Here is a 21,362-nt window from a genome sequence, read left to right as displayed (position 1 = left end):
GGGAACCATCGGACCTTCTCCCCGTTTCTGGAACCGCAGCAAGAAGCTTCCCCCAAACCGCCCAAGCCCGGCCGTCCCCGCAAGTCCCGGCCGGGTGGTGCTGCGGCGGGGTGTCAGCCTGGCAGCGGAAGGGCGGAGGCCCGTTACCCGGGGCAGGCAGAGCCGGGGAGGTGCTCGGCCCCAGGGGCGCTGCCCGCGCGCGCTCTGCGGTGCAGGAGCGGAGAGCAGCGCGGTTTCTCCCGCCGCTCCATTTAATGGCTCTCGGCGCACTTTCGCATCCGAGCTCCTAACTGGCGAGAGGCTTGTGGGCGGAAAGGCCTGGCGTTCCAAGGCTGAGGGGAAGCCCTGGCCTGAGGGTGCCCAGCGGGGGGCGCTGTGCCGGCTGGCGGCAGCGCTCCCTCTGCCCAGGATCCAGGGCTGTGTTCTTACTCTCGGGAGGAGACCTTTGTCAGGACCCTGGGCTTATAACGGGCCGCGGGTAAGTGCGTGTGCAGGGAAACTTCTAGGTCTCTGCTCTCTGAGCCTTGGAGGGGAGCACAACTGCCTGCCTGTGCTAAGGTTGCTACAGATTCATTCCTGGTGGGGGAGGGGCAGCAAGGTAATGGCAGAGCAGGGAAACCGCTCTTGGAAGCGCCGCTCTTGGAAGCCGCCGCTCTTGGAAGCCACTCTTAGAAGCCGCAGTCTTTTTCATTTCTTCATTGGCAACGCGCCAGGGAATGAAGACCAGATCTGGAGTCGCGCATGGGCCGCCTCGACTCCCTGTGTGACACTGGGGAAATCACCAGTCTCTGGGCCTCGGTTTCTCTGTCTGGAGTATTTGGAGTGGGCCGTAGCTCCCCAGGGTCGTTATTGGCTCTAAATCTGGCATCCCGGGACAGAGGAGCTGCCCTAATGCTATATCCCAGCGCAAAAGTCTGCAGATTTGGGGAGTCATCTGCATGGAGAAAAGGAACCACGTGAGTTGGTCACCTCAGCAGCTAAACCATTTGGGGATGCCTTCCTTATTTTTTTTTTAAATAACTTTTTATTGATAGAACCCATGCCTGAGGGATTTTTTTTACAACATTATCCCTTGCATTTGCTTCTGTTCCCCTCCCTCCCTACCCCCCTCCCCCAGATGGCAAGCAATCCTTTACATGTTAAATAGGTTACAGTATATCTTAGATACAATATATGTGTGCAGAACCGAACAGTTCTCTTGTTGCACAGGGAGAATTGGATTCAGAAGGTAGAAATAACCCGGGAAGAAAAACCAAAATGCAAGCAGTTTATATTCATTTCCCAGTGTTCTTTCTTTGGGTGTAGCTGCTTCTGCTCATCTTTAATCAATTGAAACCGAATTAGCTCTTTTTATCAAAGAGATCCATTTCCATCAGAATACATCTTCATACAGTATCGTTGTTTAGGTATATAATGATCTCCTGGTTCTGCTCATTTCACTCAGCATCAGTTCATGTAAGTCTCGCCAGTCCTCTCTGTATTCATCCTGCTGGTCATTTCTTACAGAACAATAATATTCCATAACGTTCACATACCACAATTTGCCCAGCCATTCTCCAATTGATGGGCATCCATTCATTTTCCAGTTTCTAGCCACTACAAACAGGGCTGCCACAAACATTTTGGCACATATAGGTCCCTTTCCTTTCTTTAGTATCTCTTTGGGATATAAGCCCAGTAGAAACACTGCTGGATCAAAGGGAATGCACAGTTTGATAACTTTTTGAGCATAGTTCCAAATTGCTCTCCAGAATGGCTGGATGTGCTCACAATTCCACCAACAATGTATCAGTGTCACAATTTTCCCACATCCCCTCCAACATTCCGCATTATCTTTCCTTGTCATTCTAGCCAATCTGACAGGTGTATAGTGGTATCTCAGAGTTGTCTTAATTTGCATTTCTCTGATTAATAATGATTTGGAGCATATTTTCATATGTGTATAAATAGTTTCAATTTCTTCATCTGAGAATTGTCTGTTCATATCCTTTGACCATTTATCAATTGGAGAATGGTTTGATTTCTTATAAATTAGAGTCAATTCTCTATATATTTTGGAAATGAGGCCTTTATCAGAACCTTTGATTGTAAAAATGTTTTCCCAGTTTATTGTTTCCTTTCTAATCTTGTCTGCATTTGTTTTGTTTGTACAAAAACTTTTCAATTTGATATAATCAAAATTTTCTATTTTGTGGTCAATAGTGATCTCTAGTTCTTCTTTGGTCATAAATTCCTCCCTCTTCCACAGGTCTGCGAGGTAAACTATCCTATGTTCTTCCAATTTATTTATAATCTCATTCTTTATGCCTAGGTCATGAACCCATTTTGACCTTATCTTGGTGTATGGTGTTAAGTGTGGGTCAATGCCTAGTTTCTGCCATACTAATTTCCAATTTTCCCAGCAATTTTTGTCAAATAGTGCATTCTTATCCCAGAAACTGGGTCTTTGGGTTTGTCAAACACTATATTATTAAAGTTATTGGTTGTTTTGTCCTTTGAACCTAACCTATTCCATTGATCAACTAGTCTATTTCTTAGCCAATACCAGATGGTTTTAGTAACTGCTGCTTTATAATATAATTTTAGATCTGGTACAGCGAGGCCACCTTCATTTGATTTTTTTTTCATTAATTCCCTTGAAATTCTTGACCTTTTGTTTTTCCATATGAACTTTGTTGTTATTTTTTCTAGTTCATCAAAGTAGTTTTTTGGGAGTCTGATTGGTATAGCACTAAATAAATAGATTAATTTAGGTAGTATTGAGGGATGCCTTCCTTAAACAGAGCAGTTTCAGTTGAGTAATGCTGAGAGATGAAAAACTAAAGAGATTGAGGATTGAATAAGATACGAAGAAATGGATAGGGAATTTTCTAGTTTAGCTTTGTAACCTTTGGTTCAAGGGGTCATTGGTATAGTACTTTCTCCTTATTGCTGGAGATGATTACTTTCTTATTATACCTTTTTATTTTTTCCAAATACATGCAAAGAGTTTTCAACATTCAGTTTTGCAAAACCTTATTTCCAAATTTTTCTCCTTCCCTCCCCCTCTCCCTGCCTAGATAGTCTTCTAGATAGTAAACAATCCAATATATGTTAAATATATGCAATTCTTCTAAATATATTTCCATATTTGTTATGCTTTGCAAGAAAAATCAGATTAAAAGGGAGGTAGGAACAAGAAAGGAAAAAAAAAACAACCAAAAAAAAGATGAAAGTGCTATGCTTTGATTCACCTTCAGTCTCCTTAGTTCTCTCTCTGTAGAAGGATAGATCTTTCCATCACAAGTCTATTGGAATTGTTAGGAATCATCTCATTGTTGAAAAGAGCCAAGTCCATCACTGTTGATCATCACACAATCTTCTTGTTACTGTGTACAGTTATCTTGATTCTGCTGACTTCACTCAGCGGTTCATGTGAATTTTTCCAGACTTCAAAAATCAGTCAACTCATCATTTCTTATAGAACAGTAACATTCCATTACATTCATGTACCATAACTTTATTCAGCTGATGGACATCTACTTAAATTCTAATTCCTTGCCCCTACAAAAAGGGCTGCTACAAATATTTTTGCACATGTGTGTACTTCCCTTTTTTATGATCTCTTTTTGGGATACAGACCCAGTAGAGACACTGCTGCTTGTGTAGAGTTTTATAGCCCTTTGGATATAGTTCAGAATTGCTCTCCTGAATGATTGCATCAGTTCACAATTCCATTAACAATGTGTTAGAGTCTCACTTTTCCCACATTCCCTCCAACATATATCATTTTCTTTTCCTGTTGTTGGAATCTTTACAAACTGCTAATTAATTAGAGTTGATCTAATCTTACAAGAAAATGTTTTGGGCCAGAACCTGAAACAAGGTACTAAGTAGAACTAATTGATAATTGTTAAAGAGTAAAGTGACTGGTACTTTTTAATTCCTCCAGCTTCATTTCTTTGTTTGTTTTTTAAATAAAGTTTCTAAAGTTTGGGGAGGGCTGCAGGGTTTGGTTAGTACAGTCACAAGCCCACCCTATCATCAGCTTCTTGTGGGCATATGGATGAGGTCTTCCTAATCACGCTTATCCTCTCCTTGGTAATGTCTGTACTCTGGCTTCAGTTCCCAGGTATTTTTGTGGGTTCCCTTAACATTGTAAATGCCTATTTCTCTCAAGATTTCCTTCAGGTATATCACAGGCTGTTTGGTGATGTCCACTAAATCCTTAATATTGTAATACTGATGTTTTTCAAAAGCTGAAAACAACATGTCCAAAACCTGTTGCTTATCAGCTCTAGCCCGCTTTCCATCTTCTTTCTTTTTCTTCTCATATTCAATATTGTATTGATGATTAGCCACAGGTTTAAAATTTGTTGTAACAGCTTTGTCCAGTTGCTGTGATAATCTTACAGGTTTTGAAGATTCTTCTATCTGTAACCTCTTCAATCTCATATAGTTTTCACTGGCAGCAGGTCTGCATTCAGCACGTTGTACCACTATTCCTTCCAATGAAAATTTATCATTAGTACTACTCTCAGAATTTTCTTCAGGCTGGCCTTCTGATGAGCTCTCTGTAAAGACTGTCAATGTCTGTCCTCCCACACTTTGCAAGAGAAACGGATGTTCTCTGGGAGCACTAACAGAAGCAGGTTTTCCACCAATATCATGGATATTTGCAAGTTCCTCATTCAAGGTAAAAGATACCTCAGTCCTTCCTTGATTCTTTGCAATTCTCAGCTTTCCTACTTCTCCTCTTCCTGAAGCTTTGGCCCACTGCTGAGACAAATACTTAGGAACCTTCACTAGCCACACTCCGGTGTTTTGTTTGGCGCCGGTCAAGTCGAACTCCCTGCGCTTGGCCATGGCTCAACGCCGCCGTCGTCACCGGTGGAGTAGAAGGGAGCGCGGGTTCGGAGAAAGAAGTCCGGAGGTCGCTTGGACAAACTCAGTCAGAATCAGGACTAGGAAAGACAGAGAAGTGGTGGCAGGCTCTCCTCTTTCGATTCCCCACTGAAACCAAGATCCGAAGGTGTGGTGATCTCTTGCCTCAGAGAGAGGGCTTCTGGCGTAATTCCGCTGAAATCTCCCAAAGTGCTGTGTCTGCACCAGAGTGCTCCTCTCCAATCTAGCTGAACTCTCTTCTGCGACCAGCCAGCCAAGTGAAAAATATTCTGGAATAGCTCTCTCTTCACTGGCCTTATATCTGAATCTTCTGAGAGAATGGGATTATGGGTTTTCTCCCATGGTGCTCTCTGGCCCTAAGAGCTTTAAGGGAGGTGTGAATTCACAAAGGTACAAGGTTTACTTTGTAAATCTGGCAAACTTGTGAACTCCGATGAGTAAAGGTGTAAACACAAGCATTGTACTAATTAGTTCTACTTAGTACCTTGTTTCAGGTTCTGGCCCAAAACATCTTCTTGTAAGATTAGATCAACTCTAATTAGTTAGCAGTTTGTAAAGATTCCAACATCTTTTAAATGTGGTGATCTTGTTCTTTTAAAATAAGTAGAATAGTTCTCTCTGGGGGAGAGGGTAGGTTTCTTGAGGAAGGTTTCTGGGGGAGGTTTTCTTGGAGGCAGCCTTAGTATCAGTTCAGATCCATAATTACCCCAAATGCAGCCAGGTGATAAAAGTTCAGATCTTTTATCTCCAATATAGCCCGGTTAGCTTAGAGGCCTATCTCTCTGCTTAGTTCCAAGAGCTCTTGCCTCTTTGTCCTTTGCTTCTGCCTCTGCTTTCTTCAGCCTCTAGAGCCAGCACCAAGTTCAATCCTCCGAGACAGGGCTTCTGGCATAGTTCAGCTGAAATCTCACCGAGAGCCTCTGTCTGTCTCTTTTATACGAGAGAGAGAGAGAGAGAGAGAGAGAGAGAGAGAGAGAGAGAGAGAGAGAGAGAGAGAGAGAGAGAGGAATTATGGGTTTTCTCCCATAGTGCTCTCTAGCCCCAAAAGCTTCAAGGGAGTTGTGAATTTAGATATCTCATACTAAACCCTGAAATTTCCCAAACGTGTGAACTCCAATGACTAAAGGTGCAAACACAAGCATTGTATCAATTAGTTCTACTTAGTACCTTGTTTCAGGTTCTGGCCCAAAACATCTTCTTGTAAGATTAAATCAACTCTAATTAGTTAGCAGTTTGTAAAGATTCCAACATCCTGTCCTCTTAGACAAGGAGATTATTACTCAGTGTCTCATGCCTGCATAAAGAGGTCATTTCTGAGGTTCATTTTAAGTCAGGTATTCCATCACTTCTGTGAGTAGGAAGCCTTTTAGTCTACAGTGTTGTAAAGAATGGGGCTCTCTAGATGTGGAGATGGTCTTCTTGTCTCTGTATGGGGACATAGATTTCTAGTCTGCCTGAGAGTTGCCAGTTGCTGTGTGATGTAACAAACTTGTATAAGCTTCTGAGTGTGCAGCAAAAAGTTTGTGTTTGGCAGAAGCTTTTTAGTACCAGGAAAAGCTACATAGCTTCCCAACATCTTGCTATCCCTGGGCTCGTTAGTCACTCCCAGCATTAACCAAAGTCCAGCAGGCCACAGTGTCCTGGATAAAATGTCTACTCAACAAGAATTTTAAAAATCAAGTAAAAGAGGTAGAAGAAAAATTGGGAAGAGAAATGAGAGTGCTGCAAGAAAATCATGAAAAACAAGCCAACAGTTTGTCAAATAATAGAACAATAACTATATTCACAAGGTACCTACAGGATAAACTGGGGATAAGCAGAAGAAAGACACTAGAACTGGATAAAGGTCTATAGTAGGTAGCCTTTTATCTGGGACTTGAAGGAAGTCAGAAGGGGAAAATGAAAAAGGAGAGCATTCCAGACATGGGAGAGAGTGAACAGATAAGGAGCGTGTTGCTCCAGGAGAAGCAAAGAGGTCATTGTCAGAGTACATGCTGGAGAAAGAGATGAAGGTGTAAAAAGCCTAAAAAATATAGGAAGGTTGGGGACTTGGAAGTTGTAAGGTTTTGAATGCCAAAGAATCATATTTGAAGTTAGGGGGTAACTTAGTCAGACCTGCGCTTTAGAAAGATCACATTAATAGATGGGTAGAGGATGGATTGGAAAGAGGAGACATTTGTGCAATGACATTCAACCATCAGACTATTGAAATATTCCAAGAATGAGGGAATAAGTGATTTATAGTAGGGTGGTAACAGGGGTAGAGGAGAGAATGAGGCAAAGTTGCAAAGTTAAAATCAACAGGTCTTAGCAACTGATTGAATATGGAGGTGAGAGAGTATAAAGAGTGAAGAATAAAATCTAGATCGTCAGTATTAATGTCTATCCTCAACAATAATAGGCTGCAACAGTCTCAATATCAGCCATTCTCTTAAAGTGTCAGATGTTTCTCAGGTCTTCTCCTTTGTTTTGAGATTTTTTCTTTTTTTCTGTCTCTAATGGACAAGGCAAATATGGCTCGTTGGGACCCATCTGATTCCTTTTCCATCTGCAAAGATACAAGCAAACCCTTTCTCCCAAGCAGTTAACCTATCTGGTCCCTTCCATTCACCACTTACTGGATCTCTCCTCATCACCTGGCAATTACATTGGAGCTGCTTGCACTGGACACTGTTCTTCTGTTGGGTTATATACCTGTATTCTAACCAATTGTAATCCTTTTCTCCCATTGGATTGCGTTTTGGCTGATTGAGTCTATCAGAGTCCTGAAGTTCTAAAGACTCTCTGGGTATAAACTCAGCTGCCATCATGCCCCACTTGTTTTTTGTCTGAGGTCTTGGAGCTAGGCCCTGCCTCTCATTTCCCTGGGTCAGTCTACATTCTGAGGCCCAATGGAAGCCCCTGTTGCATTTTGGACATGGGGTTTTGGGTCATGTTCTCTTACCTGTCCTCTCATTCTATTTCTATGACAACATTGAGCTTTCAGATGCCCTACTTTGCCACATTGCAAACATCGACAAATCTCTCTGGAAGTTCCTTGCCAAAAGGGACCCTGTCTTCCCATGTTTGGATCTTGGGAAGTCTGTATCATAGCCTGGCTATAAAAGATATTTGTGCCCACCATGGCACAGCGTCTTATGATCTCCTTTAAAGGAGTATCTTTGTGTAGTCCCCATATAATTCTTCTACAAACCTCATTAGCATTTTTCTAGCAAGTTGTTTTTATCATTCCTATTGCTGCATCGTTACCAATAGTTCATATGACACTTGTCTGCAGACGTCCCACGAAATCTGCAAAGGGTTCATTGGCTTTCCTTCTATCTTGTCTTCCTGGGAGGGAGCCCCATGCCTTGATAGCAGCAGCAGCAATTTGCTCATATGCTATCAAAGGGTAATTAATCTGTAGTGAAGTATCTGCATACTGACCTTTACCTGCTAGTTGGTCAAAGGTCAAAGGAGTATATTAATTCCAGTTTGCCTATTTTGTTGGGCTTATATTCTACAAAGTTCACTATACTCCGAAAGCTACAACAAATTCTGTCCTTGTTATGGATTTCCAATCACTAGGGGTTAAAATTTCATAAGCCAAATTCTCTAGTAACATTTTAACATAAGACGATGTAGTCCCATAAAGAGTGCAACCTTTTTTCAAATCTTTGATAATTTCCAAATCAAAAGGAGTGTTTCTTTTTCTTTCTTGACCTGAAGAGTCAAACTCTTAGATAACAGTTTATGCTTTTATTTTTAAATCACATATATCATCTTCTTTTTTAGCTTTAACTAGTGCCTTTTGTAATCTTGTCATAGGGGGTGAACAAAACTGCTTCATTGGTGGTATTGATTGTGTTACTGACTCTCCCCCTCCTCCTTCTCCCTCCACCCATGAAGGGGTAATTGAGGGAGATAGGTCAGGAGATGGGGAATACCCTAATGACTCCTGCTGTGAAGCACCACATTCCTTAATTTCATCAGCATTGTACTTAACTCCTTTCTTATCTAATTCTTCATGCTTTTCAACTGCTATATTAGTACCCTCTCCCTCCTGCACTTTCTTCTTTTTCCTTATTCTATAACTTATGTAATTCCCTAAAGCCAACTGTATTAAGATATATATATATATACACACACATATGTATATATATATATTCAATTCTCTCTCTGTATATATATGTATATATATACATATATATGTGTATATATATGTGTGTGTGTATATATATATATATATATATAGTTTCTTTGGAAACTGAATCAGGACCATTGTCATTGTAATATCCTATTAATTGCTCTCCTACTAATTTCCAATTATCTGCCTCTTATTTTTCTTCCTTGGAGAATCAAGGGGATGTGCATTCTAATGTTTCTAAAAGTCCAATGATCTACTCCCATATTACAATTGATTGCCTAGGGAATAGTCTTTTTGGATTAAGAATTATTTTTATTTTATCCCTCTAGATAAGGAGGATATGAAGGGATTTGGTTTTTTTGGTGCCCAGCATTAAAATGGCTGAGCCTTAGAAAGGATTTGAAAGGACAGTTTTGCTACAGGGTATCAAGAACAGCCCTACTTTGTGTCAAATACATGTGGCTGCTGACCTTACTCCTGTGAGAAAAGCATCTCCAAAAGTTATATTGTTACCACCATTAAGAGGAGACAATGCTTTAGACTCACAATGCCAACTCACAAAAAAGCTCTAGAGGCTCTAAAAGAGATTGAATTGGCTTTATCTAATATGGCTGAAAAAATAACTCAAAAAGTATTGGAAATATCAGTTTTTGTTTCTAAAGAGGCACGCACAGCAATCCTTCATCAAGGAGACAATATGATGAAGTGGGTGAACCTCCCAGCACAATAAAATCAAAATTTTATTCCTGATCCAGTGCTTGTGGCTAGAATTTCAATAAAAGCCAGTAAGAAAGTAATACAATTATCTGGGACAAGACCTGGTATAATATACACGTCTTATACCAATGCACAAATTGACATGTGTTGTGAAACCATCCAGGGTGGAAAAATTTATTAGCCACAGCTCCAAGCCTTGCACATGGGTATGCAGATATAATTTCTAATTCAGCTTATTCAGTAGATGTGGTACAAAGATTTGTCACAGTCCAAATAAAATGTGTAGTTTTTAATATATATCATCAGCTCTTTAAAGAACTTTGAGAGCAAGTGAGGAGGCACTCAGGTAACTATTATATTCTGCATGTCCATTTTCATAGTGGACTTTCAAATCATATCTTTTATCATTAGGCTGGTAGAGCTTTACGTTTGCAAATTGTGATAACTAAAAAGGAAGCTAGGAGCATAGCAAAAGGCTGTACAGCTTGCCTTGCTTTCCACACTCCTATGCTCCCTCCAGGACAAAACCCTCGTGGTTTGAGATTAAATGCTTTAAGGTAAATGGACATCACTCATGTTAAGAGGTAGAGCATCCATATAACCATGAATATATATTCTCAATTCTTTATGGCTTCATTCCAATCTGGAGAAGCAGTCAAGCATGTGATCAGCCATCTCTCCCTTGTAGGAGTCCCACATGCATTTAAGACAGGTAATGGACCAGCTTATATATTTTCTGCCTTTGTCATTTTGCATTGAATTTGGCTTTTCCCATTCCATTGGCGTCCCATATAACCTTACTGGCCAAGCCATCATTGAGCAAACTATTTATACCCCCAACATGTTCCCGTCCACATGAGAGAAGGGAATTTTGGGATTTGAACAAGAAGTGGCAATGTGTGTGTGTGTGTGTGTGTGTGTGTGTGTGTGTGTGTGTGTGTATAATTGACTGCAATTTTCAAATTCCTTTGGGTTTTGCCCCAGCGATGCCCTTCCAGCACACACAGAAAGCACAGCTAACTAACAGACTGGCCAACAAGGACAAGAACTTCTCTCCACAGTGATATTGAAGGGCTTAGGTAGCATCTGGAAGGGCCTAAGTTGGGTCAGGGTTTGGGGCCGTGGAATTGCTCTTGTCATTGGAGATGCCGACCCAACAGCAGAGGAGTGGATCCCCATCAGAGACATTCGTGACCTGGAGATCCAAGAACAGAAGGATCAGATAACGGCCCAGAAGGATGGGCCAGATGTCAGCAGCCCTCCAGCCGCTGATGGCAGCCATGTCCCTCCTGACCGTGACACCAAAGACAGCAGACACAGCTCCAGTGCAGCTGCTAAATTGGCCTGTCCTGGGTGATGTGCATCACACAGACTGATAAATGGACAATGGGCCTGTGCACATCTCCCATGGCTACTCGCCATATGGTGTCCTGGGGAGGGCCGTGGCCCTGTTTTCCACTTGTAGGCAAGGCCTCTAGATTAGTGGGTGAAGAACCAATAGGGCCACCTGCCAAAGTTAGTGAGGCAGGGCTACGGGATGTGACTTTTCCTGTATACACTCCTCCTCTGTGCTTTTCTTTCAAGAGATGTATACGATTGTGACTACAGACTCATCCATGCTACCTCATTGACATCCTGTTTGTCATTCTGCCTTCTTGAGCATGACTTTATTGAGTGGGTTGAACATCATGTTATCCACGTTTGTTTTTGGCCACTGTTGGGCCTAGTTCTCACTGTCATACTTTTGTTTGTTCTGCTATATCCTACCTCCTTGAGCATGATACTCTGTGATCTCACTGAGCAAGCGAACTATTGCTGATGCTAAAGGTTCAGGTGATAAGTGGGTCCCGCTTTACAAGAGAAAGGAATTGTGAGGGTCAAAGCAGAAAGGTCACAGTACAGTGCAGTCCGGAAGTAAACAAGCTGAAATGCTTGAGACCCCCAGAAGTAATTTCTGTGAGCAGAGATCACATCGTGGGCAGGAACTCTGGCCATATTAAGATCCCTTCCTTAATGGGCATGTCTCCTTCTCTGATTGGCTGTGCATGTGACCTCATAGACCCTATTTAAGTTCTAAGGAGGAGGAAGTTGCTCTCTCTTTAACTTGGTGTTTACCTGGGAGTCAGCAGGAGGTCAGGGCAGGATGTGAACATAGGGATAAAACATTTTGAGCTTGCACATGGCTGTTCTTGAGCATGCTATTGGTATTTAAACCACAGCTCATATGAAACAGTGGCTAGAGACCTCTGAAGACCTGAGAAAGAGTTAAGTTTGATAAAATTCGTTTATACACTGCAAAAGACAGTGACTGGAGATTTCTCTGAGAGCATGGGAATTAGGAGAGCCTGGCAATGTAAATGCAGAGTAATGCTAGGGTATTTGCAAATGAAGTGAATGCCTGGAGTCAAGCATTTACACCTTTATACCTCCAGTGCCTAGAATGGTGTTAACATATAGTTTGTTGGAAAAATGAAGGAATTCTAATATGTTCTCATTAAAAGCTTCTTTGCTTTTCTCTCCACTAGTATTCGAAATCTAAAAGCCCTAAATTAAAGGAATTTGGGATGAATGTGGTATGGAAAAATTCTGTGGAACTGCTAGATCCCATCATGGGTCACAAAGAGGCTGACATTCTTCCTCAGGGACAACACTTTCATAGGTGAGAGAAGAGCTGTAGCTTTCTCACAATGGCCATTCAAGTATGTCCCTCCTTCCTGAGGAGCTAAACATCCCCCCGTGCCCTCCACCATGGTCCAATATCAGCCCCGTTGCTCCCTGAGCTGTCTATGGGTGCCGCTATCCTGAATGACCCCCTCTTCCAGGAAGAGAATCTGGTCAGCCCTTTGCACAGAGCTGAGGCGCTGGGTGATGAGGAGCACGGCCTGAGGGAGCTTCCTGGGGGCCTCGTACAGGAGATGCTCCACCTGTGGGAAGAAGGCACAAGTGCTGTTAGTAGTTCAGAAAGCTCATGCACAAATCATAGCATCAGTGCCACTGATTAACTGTCTCATCTGTAGTGACTCCTGACTGCCCTTCCATCCCATAGAACTGGCTGTAAGGAGAGAAAAAACCCCAGCACATCCCTGGGCACAGTTCTGTGTTTAATTAAGCTTTTTTGGTCGTGCTAATAGTGATGATGATGATGAAGGAAAAAAGGAAAAGAAGTTAAATAGAAGGATTTTATCTGGAAGATTTGCACATTATAAGCTTTCTTAAACAGAAAACTCTCTGGGCACAGCAGTAAGGAGCTAGCATTGCCTTCGGCTTTAAGGATTTGGGACTGACGGCAGTAGGAGAAGTTGCTGTCTCACCCATAACTGGTTGTCTGTGTCCAGGGCACTGGTGGCATCTAAGATCAGGACCCGGGGTTCCGGATCAGAGCCCGAGCCAGGGCCACAGCCTGCCGCTGACCCCCTGACAGCCGGCTCCCAGACTCCCCAGTCTCTGGAGAGAGAACAGATGCATGGAGAGCAGAACCATCACAGCCACCAAAAACATGCTATTTCCATGGACTAAACGGGACGGAGGGAGCTGAGACCAGTCCCTTACACAGGAGTGAGATGGTTTTCTGGGAGAGTTCATGGAGATCAAAGGTCTTACTCCCCCCATCCTTGGAAGTCCTGCCCTGAAAAACAGGAGTCTGAAGGAGTGGGAGCAAACTCACCTAGCTCTATGTCTAGTCAGCCCCAAACCATGTTCCATATCCCTTCTAGTCATCCATGAGGACATCTTGCCCTGGGCCCTCCCTCTGCAGGTGTGCACTTGCCTGCGATCTCCACCTCTTGCTTTGGGCACAGTCACCCTATCAATAATCCCAATACTTTTGAAAAGGGTCATTAAACTACTCCATGGATTGCTCCTCACCCTGGTGATTCTACAGATGGGAAATCATTTCCTCGGCCACTGCTCATCCTCCACACTCCCCCCCCCCCCCCCCCCAGGGACTTATATTGGAATTCGGGTGCCTAGAATTTACAGCAACACTTGGCACATTGTTAGCACTTAATAATAATAGCCAACATTTACATGGCACTTCCTAGGTGCCAGACACTATGCTGAGCCCTTTATAATTACTATTTCCTTTGGTCTCCAAGCAACCTGAAGGTAGATATGGTTATTATCCCTACTTTACAGATGGAGAAACCGAGGCAAACAGAGGCGTGACTTGTCCAGTGTTGCGCAGCTGAGATTAAATATGAACATTTACATTTTTGAGGCAGCTGGGGAGCAGAGTGGGTAGAGGCTGGGTATGGAGGCAGAAGGATCCGAGTTCAAATAAGGCCTCAGACACTTAGCCATGTGACCGTGCGACCTTCAGTTTCCTCAAGAGCAATATGAAGATGATAATAGTATCTGTCTTCCAAGATTATTGTGAAGATCAAATAAAAGAACATTTGTAAATTCCTGGCATATAGAGGGCACTAAAAGAATCATTATTCTCTTCTCCTTGTTCTCTTCCTCTAGTATTCATTAAATGATTTTTCACTGGTTCATTCGTTTTTTTGCCTGTTTCTGTTGCAGGGCTGAGTCACAGATGAAATGCATTGCTAGTGAAGTGAGAGGTCTATTCAGTGAGTGAGTGTTCCCAGTACCTGTGTGATAGCCCTGGGGCAACTGAGAGATGAAACTGTGAGCTCCAGCCTCCCTGGTAGCTTCCATGACCTCCTCTAGCTCTGGCTCCCTATCCAACCCATAAGCTATATTTTCATACAGACTCTGCCCAAACATCTGTGGCTCTTGTGATACTGCAGCCACCTGGAATGAGCCGGGAGTCAGGGAAGGTGAAGGCAGGAGAAGAGGCAGGGCAGGTCCTGGGCATTTCCATTCCTCATAATAGAAGTCTCATCTCTCTCACCCCCACCAGCAAAGATGCTGGAGCACTAGGACCAGAAGCTCCGCCTGCCTTTCTTTCTCCTCTTCCTTTCCTCCCTGACCTATTCTCCCAAGAGTTTTCTGACCCAGGGATGCATCCTCACCTGTGAATGCAGGTACCGGTGCTGATACTGGGGCAGCGGCTCCCCATCCAGCAGCACCTGGCCCCGGGAAGGCTGATACAGATTCTGCAGTAACGCAGCCACTGAGCTCTTCCCAGCTCCATTAGGCCCCACTAGTGCTGTCACCTTCCCAGGTGCAGAGTGAACGTCACTCCCTAAAGGAACAAGAAGGGGAAGGCATCAGGAGAGAGAGAGAGAGCCTGCCCCTGGTTGGGCAGGAGCCCAGACTCCCACCATCACCACCCCATCTGTGCAGGGATATCCTCACAGCAGGAGACAGGGCTGGTGAGTAATTGTTCCATAAAAGGAAGGAGGAAAGAGAAGGGAGAATAGAAAAGAGATGGTCTGAAAAACAGGACCTCCTCCTACTGGCCAGGCAATTTAGAGGCAGAATGCCATAGGAATACCTTCATCCCCTTGACCACTACTGTTCCCAGAGATGCACTCCTCTGGAAATCTCCATCATCATGACCTTGTTGTTCTGCAAAAGCACTTCAGCCCTGGGACTGCCCTGAATCAGCACCTTCCTCCCTTTGGTTGAAACTGGATAGCTTCTCCCAGTCTCCATGGAACAAAGATGCTCAGAGCATCCATGTTTTCATTTCTGTCGGCTGCATTGCATTCTTCTGGATTTCCTCATCATGGCCCATGAGCCCATGTCACTCTGCCCACCACAGCTTTTCAGCTTCCTTTTGTATGTTATCTTCCTTCACTAAAATATAAACTCTTCAAGCCAGGAGCCATCCTTTCCCTATCTTATATGTACATTGCTTAGCATAGTTCCTAGCATATCATTGTTATTTTGTTCATTAGCCATGTCCAACTCTTTGTGAATCCATTTGGGATTTTGTGGCAAAGATACTAGGATGGTTTGTTATTTCCTTTTGTAGCTCATTTTACAAATGAAGAAACCGAGGTAAACAGGATTAAGTGACTCCTCTAGGATTAAACCATTGGTAAATGTCTGAGTTTGTATTTGAATTCAGATCCTCCAGAATTCACATTTTTTTTTGGACTCCCTCTTCCCCGTAGAGATAGTGATGAGATTTTCTTACTACTGGGACAGATTCCCAGTTCTCATTTCTACTCTTCCCATTCTCTTTCCTAGTAGTGCTGATCTTAACAGGATTTAACACATTTTTGAGCATAAGCAATGAGCAAAGTCAGAGAACATATTTAGTTCACCTTCTTTGTCCCCCATCAGCATCATTTGGGCTTTCACTTGAGTTGCAATCCAGCTGTAATCCATCTCGGTTTTCAGGAGTTGGTCATGAAAAATAAAGAATTCTTTCTCTAGTTACTGAATACAAAGATTCAATTTTCATTTTTCTTAGACTGGCCACCTAGCTTCTCAAAAATATTAGCAATATCTGAGGAAAGGTCCCTCTAGCACTATTTTCATCTTCTTTGTTAATCTCTTTTAATATCCAGTTTGGGGCAGTGGGAACCATTCCTCTGTCCCACCGAAGAATCCTGGTCACAGGGTGCCAGTTTTACAACTTGTCATTGTCACCCCATCCTCTGTGTCTGCATCACCTTTTCCTCATTTGCACCATGACATGTTCCGCTACTGCTGCTTTGTGTATCTGTGGGGAAATATGCATCAAGTCCATGGTGAGAATATTTTCTAGCTGCTGTTCTTGCTACGTCATTGTTATCAGTACCCAAGGCTTGCCTAGCAGTAGAACATTCCACAAATCTAAGGTCAGGGGCTCCTTGTGGACAGGTCCCTGTTTTGACCTCAGGTAACCAGGAAGCCATTTCAATGGCTCATCCCCTTCCACCATCACTACCCTCCCTTACTCCCACCAATCAAGTCTTGGGAATAGCTTTAGGTGCACTCTCCTCTCTGGGTTATTCCTCAAACTTGCACTCACACTCACAGATGAAAACCCTAGAGAAGGGCTGCTACCTCAAGTTCTAAGGGTAACCCTGTGGGTCTGCACTGCTAACATGACAGCTCATATGGGTAAAGTCCCTTTGGGGGCAACCTATGTGCTGGGCTGGCCTAACATACATGGTTAGAACTCTGGTAAATCTTGTTTCCACACTAGCAACAACCTTGATTTTATCCCTTCCCTGCCCCTTTACAACTCAGCTTTGAAAGTATTAGTTCTACCCTAGTGTGATGAGGTCAAAGGGACCACCCTTAGTTTGGGGATATTCCTGGTCCCTGATCTGGGGGCTCATTGGTGACCTTTTCTTATTGTCATTCCAATGACAATAGATACTTCTTTAGATACTTTATATACTTCTGAGCCATCTTGCTTTCCCTTTGGATTCTTTCCTTAAATATGACAAATAAAGAACCAGGAGCTTGTGGTACTACTATTTGGTTCATTTGATTCTTCTGTGAAGCTCTTGTAATCTTACTAATGGATTTGTCATATATAATCATATAATCTATATCAGTGAAGTCATAAGTCTTATACTAATGAAAATAATAACTAACAGCAATAGTGTCTTCCATTTAATGTTGTTAATTTTTTTTTATTCAGCCTTACAAAGTTAATTGAGTTGGGGGTAGAGAAGAAGGATTTAATCATTTACTTTGTTTTCAAAGAGGACCAATGATGTCTCTCTCAGGTAATGTTGACTGTTGGGTGAATTGGATTTAAGTAAAGCAGAATTGCACAAAGTCATAGGACTTACTTTCTCTTCCAGAGTCATCAGAGTCCAGGATCAAGGCAAAAATCAAGAAAACTGGCGATAGCCAGGATTCATTGCATGACAACAGCATCTTAGATGTCTGACCAAGCTTTAAGCCCTCCACAGCACCTGCTTCAGTCACCTTCATGGCCATTGGAAAAAAATGTTCTCATCTGCCCATTCCTCTGGGGAAGTCTTCACGTGCTTGGGACAGACATTGTGCAATTCACAGACAGGTTTGAAGCCTGTCAATTACTTTCAACCTGGTTTAGCCATTTTCCTTGGGATGTGGGCACTGCACCTGCTTCTTGGAGCCACAGGTGAGAGGTAGATAGGAAATTAGAGTTGGGACTTGAAAGAAGCAAATAGGCAAAGACTGTAGTAATAGAAGCATAAAATTTAGATCAAGGGAAATGTCCTGAGCTGATGAGTCATATGTAACATTATATCTAAAGTTTCACATTTTAGGAGTGATATGGGTTGGGGTCCCTTTAAAAATTGATTTATTTCTGATTCCCAGCCCCTCCTAGCTGATGCATTCTCAGTTCAAGAAGCTAGGACCTTTTGATTCACAAATCCTGGTTGAAAGCACCCCTTTGAATCCCAATAGAAGATCTGGACCTGTCCCTGCCCCCACCCGGATCTGAGCCAACTTGAGCTCTCCCAGCCCCCCTTGGAACTGAGCTAACTTGGGCTCTCCCAGCCCCCATTCTAATGATCTGCTCAGGTTTCCCAACCCCCACCAAGCAAACTCAAGCCCCAACTGAAATCCAGGGAGGAGCCAACTTGGGACTCCACCCACAGGCCCCTTTAGTTGAATCTCTCATCATAAAAGAGTCAAGCTGGAATCCTCTCTTTGCAGAGGTTCCAAACATGCCAGCCTTATGCTTGGCACGCCAGGGATCTCTGTCCACTGGAATCCTGATTCCGGTATCCTCTTATCTATTTATCCTCACCTATTTCCTTAACTATACTTTAACCTTATTTCCAAACCCCAGAATAAACCTCTTTTATCAATCTAACTTTTTGGGCCTGTAAATTCCTTTACAGGGGACTCTCCCGCTGTTGCTAGACCCCATTTAACTCCTTATCCTTGTGCTGATCCAAAGGGGTTGCAGGAGAGCTCTATTTGATCCCCTGTACCCTGAACCTGCCACTAGACCTCAATTAAACCCTAATTTCATTTAGGTACCCCATATCTAGATCTCATCAGGAGGGACACTGCCATATTAAAGAGAACTTGGAGGATGGTGAGTAAAATGATAAGAAGAGTCTGGGAATCATGTCACACGAAGAATGCCAGAATGAGGTGGACTTCTTTAATTTTGAGAAGGATTAGGGGTCACATAAAAGTTCTCTTCAGACACTTGAATAATTAAGACAAGGAAAAGGGAGTAAACTTAAATCACTCTTTCTTTAGGGGGCAGAACTGAACAAATGTATGAGAATTCTAGGGAGGCAGCTTGGGATTGAATAGTAAAAATAACTTTATAACAGTTAAAGTTCCTAAGAGTTAGAATTTGCTGCTCCTCAGAGAAATGTGTTCCCAGTCTCTGGAAATGTTCAGAAAGAGGCTAAATGACTTCTATGTCAGGAAGATTGTAGAAGGAATTCTTACATGGGTAAAAGATTAGATTGAATGACTTTCAAAGTTGTGTGAAACAGGATTCTATGATCTTTGGAGCAGCTTTGGGGTGGATCGGTGATTGGGAAAGTGTCAGAGTACTCTAATTTCTTATCCCATCCTGTCAGTTAGAATGTAGGAAAGTAGAGACGTGAAACTTCTGTATAAGTCAAATGAATGCATAAAGGATAAGAAAGGAAATAATGTTTGGACCCACTCCTGATACTTTCCCTTTTGTATCTTTCTCCGCTTCTGATTGTCAGCTCCACCTTCTTTCTCTGGCAGTTTACAAAGGACCTAGGAACAATGACTGCCTAAGAGGGACAGCAAGTAAAGCCTAAAGCCAAGATTTGGGAGTCAAAAAACCCTGGGGTCTGCTTCCCTTTCTGCCCACTACTTGTGTGACTAATGAATCAGCTTATCTCCTAAGTTTTCTTACCTGTCAGGAGCACATTTTGATACATTGTATTTATGTTGCCACTATAGCCATACATGTACATATTAATACATTGTAATTATAATCGTGTTCCATTCCATTATCATATTATAATTTTTCAACTATTCCCCAATTGATGGGCATCTCTTCTATTTCAAGTTCTTGGTGCTATTTAAAAAGAGGTTTTCTACAGAAAAGATCTTCTCTTTGAACTCTTTAAAATATGTCAAGGAGGGGCGATGCTGGTTCAAAGCGTATGTATAGTCTAATAATTTTTTTCCCTAAATCATACTTTCCAGTGATGTTCTAGAGTGGCTGCTACATCCAGCTACATCAGTGGTGCATTCCTGTGCCTACTTTGCAAACCTTCCAGCATTTCTCTTTCCTTTTCTGTCAACTTTGCCCGTTGCATAAGTAGACAGTAAAACCATAAAATTGCTTTAATTTTTTCTAATGAATAATATCTAGGAGTGTTTTTCACAAAACTATTAATAAAATTACTCACTCATATCCTTTGACAATTTATCACTTGAGAATGGCTTTTAACTATATAAATTTGAATGTTAGAAATAAGAGCTATCAGAAAAATTTGATAGGATGATTTCCTCAGTGTCTTTCTCCTCTTCCTATTTTTAGCTGCAATAATTTCTTAACTATGTGTAATAAAAAAAATGTCTACTTAACCTTCTGTGATTCTCTCTATTCCTTGTTAAGTCAGGAACTCATCCCCTTTCCATAGGTCAGAAAGGTAATTTCTTCCTTCCTCAGTTCATTCTTTTTATTTATTCCATAGAGTCATCTGGAGCTTGTCCTATTATGCGATATGAGGCATTGGTCCAGACCTAATTTCTGCCAGACTGCTTCCCAGTGTTTGCTGAAAACTTAATTCTTATTCCAGTAGCTGCTGTCCTTAGGTTTGTTCGTTGTTTCTCTATGATTGTACCTAATCTCTGCCTCTGACAGAACCAGTAAAAAAAAGTCACTTTTTATGTTTATTATTTTTATTTTTTCAATAGTATTTTATTTTTCCAAATATATGTAAAGATAGTTTTCAACATACATTTTGGGAAAACTTTGTGTTCCAAACTTTTCTTCCTCCCTCCATAACTTCGCCCTATCCCCCAAAATCTGATCTAGATTAAATCTGGGAAATGCTTTTAAGCATATTTCCATATTTGTCATGTTGTGCAAGAAAAATCAGATCAAATGAGAAAAAAGCCACAAGAAACAAAAAGAAGCACACAAATCACAAAAACAAAAAAAAAGAGAACACTATGATTCAATCCACAATCAGTCTCCCTAGTTTTATCTCTCAGTGCATGGCATTTTCCATCCGAAGTCTTTTAGAATTGACTTGAATCACTACTTTAGTGAAAAGAACCAGGTTTATCAGTTAATCATCACAGAATCTTGTTGTTTATGTGTACAATGTTCTTTTGGCTCTGTTCACTTTACTCAGCATCAGTTCATGTGAGTCTTTCCAACTTTCCTGAAAGCAACCTGCTCATCATTTCTTATACAGCTATAATATTATATTCATATACCATAACTTATTCAACCATTTTTCAAGTGATGGGCATCCACCCAATTTTCAGTTACTTGCCACTACAAAAAGGGTTGCTACAAACGTAATTTCATAATTTTCTCTAGTTCTAGTTCTCTAGTTTAACAATTAATTTTTGCCCTGGATCAGTCCATTTTGAAAGCACTAAGAGCTTGCAAGACTCTATCTTGAGTTGACCCTCTCTTGAGTTATCTGGAATTAAAACAGCTGAGTTCCAGCAAGACAATCTCTGACCTAATATCCAGAAATGTATAGAGCCCAACAAAAAGAACATCGAATTAGTTCTCTCTTTCTCACCTTTATGTTCACTCTTTAAAAAATGATTTATTGATTAGTACACACACAGAGCTATGCAGTGACTCAGAATA

General features: G+C 42.0%; 1 protein-coding gene and 2 long non-coding RNA genes across 3 annotated transcripts; 1 reads left to right on the top strand and 2 right to left on the bottom strand.

The window, feature by feature from the left end:
* Window positions 1–171: 171 nt before the first annotated feature.
* Window positions 172–21,362, top strand: LOC127561641 (uncharacterized). Its single transcript, XR_007953498.1, has 3 exons — window positions 172–478; window positions 17,386–17,690; window positions 18,559–21,362. It is a non-coding gene; the product is annotated as an uncharacterized LOC127561641 (long non-coding RNA).
* On the bottom strand, window positions 4,045–4,845 carry LOC127561632 (general transcription factor IIF subunit 2-like). Its single transcript, XM_051996823.1, has one exon. The coding sequence runs from the start codon at window positions 4,843–4,845 to the stop codon at window positions 4,057–4,059; it is 789 nt and encodes a 262-aa protein (XP_051852783.1). The 3' UTR covers window positions 4,045–4,056.
* Window positions 12,291–14,859, bottom strand: LOC127561637 (uncharacterized). Its single transcript, XR_007953496.1, has 3 exons — window positions 14,704–14,859; window positions 13,039–14,482; window positions 12,291–12,651 (listed from the first exon to the last, which is right to left on the bottom strand). It is a non-coding gene; the product is annotated as an uncharacterized LOC127561637 (long non-coding RNA).

This window comes from Antechinus flavipes, chromosome 4 (assembly GCF_016432865.1).
Source record: "Antechinus flavipes isolate AdamAnt ecotype Samford, QLD, Australia chromosome 4, AdamAnt_v2, whole genome shotgun sequence".
Taxonomy (NCBI): Eukaryota; Metazoa; Chordata; class Mammalia; order Dasyuromorphia; family Dasyuridae; genus Antechinus; species Antechinus flavipes.
This window is presented reverse-complemented; position numbering and strand designations above follow the sequence as displayed.